The 3,454-nt window shown below is 36.0% G+C and overlaps 1 protein-coding gene across 1 annotated transcript in view; it reads left to right on the top strand.

Moving 5' to 3' along the window:
- LOC108728181 (phospholipase A1) overlaps positions 1 to 1,603 on the top strand; it is a 4,226-nt gene extending 2,623 nt beyond the window's left edge. The window contains exon 3 of the mRNA XM_018456604.1: positions 1,033 to 1,603. Within this exon, the coding sequence (XP_018312106.1) occupies positions 1,033 to 1,603 (571 nt within the window). The remainder of the gene's footprint in view (positions 1 to 1,032) is intronic.
- Positions 1,604 to 3,454: the final 1,851 nt, after the last annotated feature.

The following is a 3,454-nucleotide window of genomic DNA, read 5'->3' as shown; positions in this document are numbered from 1 at the left end:
TGTGTGTGTGTGTGTGTGTGTGTGTGTGTGTGTGTGTGTGTGTGTGTGTGTGTTTGATTTTTTAACAATACTCTGGTGATCTATGGTAATCGGAATTATTGAAAATTTTAAAACATTTGTAAAAAAAATAAATGTTATTTAATACAAAAATTTAATATAAATTAAATGACACATATAGTTAAATAACAACATAAGGAAAAAGTGCCCGATTTAACACATGAGAATATATTCTTACTTAATCATATTTTTGCACCAATCGACACGAGCATCTTTTTGAGATTTTGTCAGATTATGTGGGATCCAACGAGAACAAACCTTTTTCACGGCTAAATGATCATGCAATATTTTATATATGCTGGTGGAACTAATGCCTAAGGTTGTCTCAATCTCACAGTCTGTCACATGACGATCTTGCATTATTAGTTTTTGCATAGCATCAATGTTTTCTGACACAACAACTGATTTTGGACGATCTTCACGACTTTCGTCGGTGAGCGAACGGCGACCACGATTAAATTCGTTATACCAGCGTTTCACAGTGGCAAAGGATGGGGCTTTATCGCCAAAAGTGGAAGTAAGTTGATCGATGCACTCCTGTCTTGATAATCCACGTCGAAAGTCGTAATAAATCATTGCACGAAAATTTTCACGAGTTAATTCCATTTTTTCGCTGAGACACAATTTTCAAGTGACTGTAAACAATACAAATCGCGCTCAAATAACAAAACGTTCTGAAGAAGGTTATGGTCAAAAATGTCAAACTTTCTAGTGGAAACGTCAGATGGCACCTGACAACACTCAGTGTTGCCAAGGCTCAAAATATAAGTAGTGCCCCTCGTATTATAGTATTACACAATACTCAGCGTGAAATGATTAGTCCAATCTGATCGAATCGATGTCGATTCGATGTTTTCATTATTCTGGGTATTTTTATCATTAAGTATACGATTATGATATGAAAATTTTATTATACGCGATAAGACATACAAAATTCACTAGGTAGACGACATGTTAAAAGCTTGTCGTCCACAGGATAATCGGCTTAGATCCCGCGCGTCCTCTTCTCCGGCCAGGCCTGGTGAACCGTTTGGATTCCGGTGACGCTGATTTCGTCGAAGTAATACACACCAACGCCGGATACTACGGCGAGACCGGTCGCATCGGCCACATAGATTTTTGCGTAAACGGCGGCAAGGTGCAACCTTTTTGCGAGGATCGGGAGATGTATCAGCTGTGTAGCCACGTGTGGGCAGTCTGCTTCATGGCGCAAAGCGTGGACGACGCAAACCTGATCGCGGAGTCCTGTTCCAGGAGATGTCCGTCGGGTCCAAGAATTGCCGCCAGGGCGGGAGAGTACATGACGATGGGTCAGCATACCCCGTCCGACGCCAGAGGATCCTTTTGCTTCACTCATCCCAATCCGCCGTACTGCCCGAAGTACTGGAACGGCTACGGCGACGACAGATGTTGTATCCCGGAAATAACGACCAACGAGGAGATAGAAGAGAATAGCGTTAAATATGACAATTCAACAAAACATTCTAAATCGACGAGGCGTTTGAACTTCGAACTCGACCTAACACGATTCCGACGCGTTAATTAGGAAGAAATTATCGTTTATTACATTATTAATTATGGTATTTAATTTGTTCGTTAACAAGTAAATTGAATTAAATCGTTAGATATTGTTAAATTCATAGGGAGATATGTTAGATTTATATTATTTTAGCGTTATTTTCTCAACATAAATATATTTCTTTGAACCAGCCTTCAAAGAAAAAAAATTTCTTTATTAAACATAAAATAGAGATTCGATTGCTAAATGTACATACAAAAACGATCTCTACATCTGCGAATAGAAACAATTGAATCGGGTTTCGTTAGAATTTTAGATTCTATTAAAGCAGTGCTAGGATTTACTTGCACATTTCGACCGCTTTTCAGCTTGGTTCCTGCACTTTACTTCACCAACTCGCGCGCAGCCTAAATACCGATCGGCTGAAATGTGCAAGTAAATCCTAGTACTGTATTAAAGAAAAAAAAATTACAAATTATAATTAAAATCTATCTTACGCAATTTGGGAAATACTGTTTCATGCACTTAATTGCGTATTGATATGCTTATGCATTGGGGTCTTCGGAAGAAGACACCAATCTGGGAATGCGAGGCTACCGATAGTATCGATTATGCATTCATACCACGATGCGACACGTTCCGGAAAAATTCCGCGTTCAAACATCAGGTGATCCATACCGTTACATGCTCCACTAACTGCTAGCGAATATATTCATGATAATAATAAATGATCGTCAAGTGTCGTTCTTCAGTCTGTATATTAGTTCTCCTTTCTCTGTCTTTCATGAATTTGAATAAATTTCGCGCGTTTATCCTGTAAAAATTAGGAGATTGAAATCCTGAGAAATTTTATGAAATCTATCTTAAAATAGAATCTGAAAGCAATATAAACTTATTTGTTCAGCAAGAAATTAAGAAGAAAATTGCCGAAGTAAAATTAATAGAAACAATTTCTGTAGACTCGAATTCTTAAAATAAAAATAATAATAACACAATCCGTAAAGGCCATACGAGTCACGGGCTGATGAAGGTGCCAACGATTAATTTCAATCTTAATTAATCATAAATGTGTAGAATCCTCTTTATTGAACGTTTCGACTCACTTTGGAGTCCTCCTCAGCAATACATATGTGTAATTAATATGTTGAGTATTCCGTCAACATGAGTCACTTACAGGTTCCCGACTGTAGTGGATCCTCAAACGGAACATTCAACATGTTTCATGAGCTTTGTAAGTTTATATTAACAACAATTAAATCTGATCTTCATTATATACATTTAGTTAATTTCAGTCTCACATCTCCGGATAATGTAACGTGTTTAGACTCATGTTGACGGAATACTCAACATATTAATTACACATATGTATTGCTGAGGAGGACTCCAAAGTGAGTCGAAACGTTCAATAAAGAGGATTCTACACATTTATGATTAATTAAGATTGAAATTAATCATTGGCACCTTCATCAGCCCGTGACTCGTATGGCCTTTACGGATTGTGTTATTATTATTTTTATTTTAAAATTAATAGATTATTTATGCAGCAAGAAATTAAAAAGAAAATTAGTTAAATGAAAATGAGATTAGAATGTAGATTGGAAGTTACATTAATTAATTGGGATCTAGTAATTAATTAGAAGAACTACTGCGCGAAGGACTCGCTTTCTCAAAGCGATTTGAAAATATCTAGTTTTAGACGATATTTTTTAAATGTATGTTGTAATACGTTATTTATTGAAACAGAAAATATATCGTTTATTACTAAACATAGCCTAATAGTTATTATTAAACATAGTCTATTAAAATTCCGACTTTAATTATCAATATATATATATATATATATACAGGGTGTTTCCAAATTAAATGGCAAAACTTCGG

This window comes from Mycetomoellerius zeteki, unplaced genomic scaffold (genome assembly GCF_001594055.1).
Source record: "Mycetomoellerius zeteki isolate Tzet28-1 unplaced genomic scaffold, Tzet1.0 scaffold583, whole genome shotgun sequence".
NCBI classification, from domain to species: domain Eukaryota; kingdom Metazoa; phylum Arthropoda; class Insecta; order Hymenoptera; family Formicidae; genus Mycetomoellerius; species Mycetomoellerius zeteki.
This window is presented reverse-complemented; position numbering and strand designations above follow the sequence as displayed.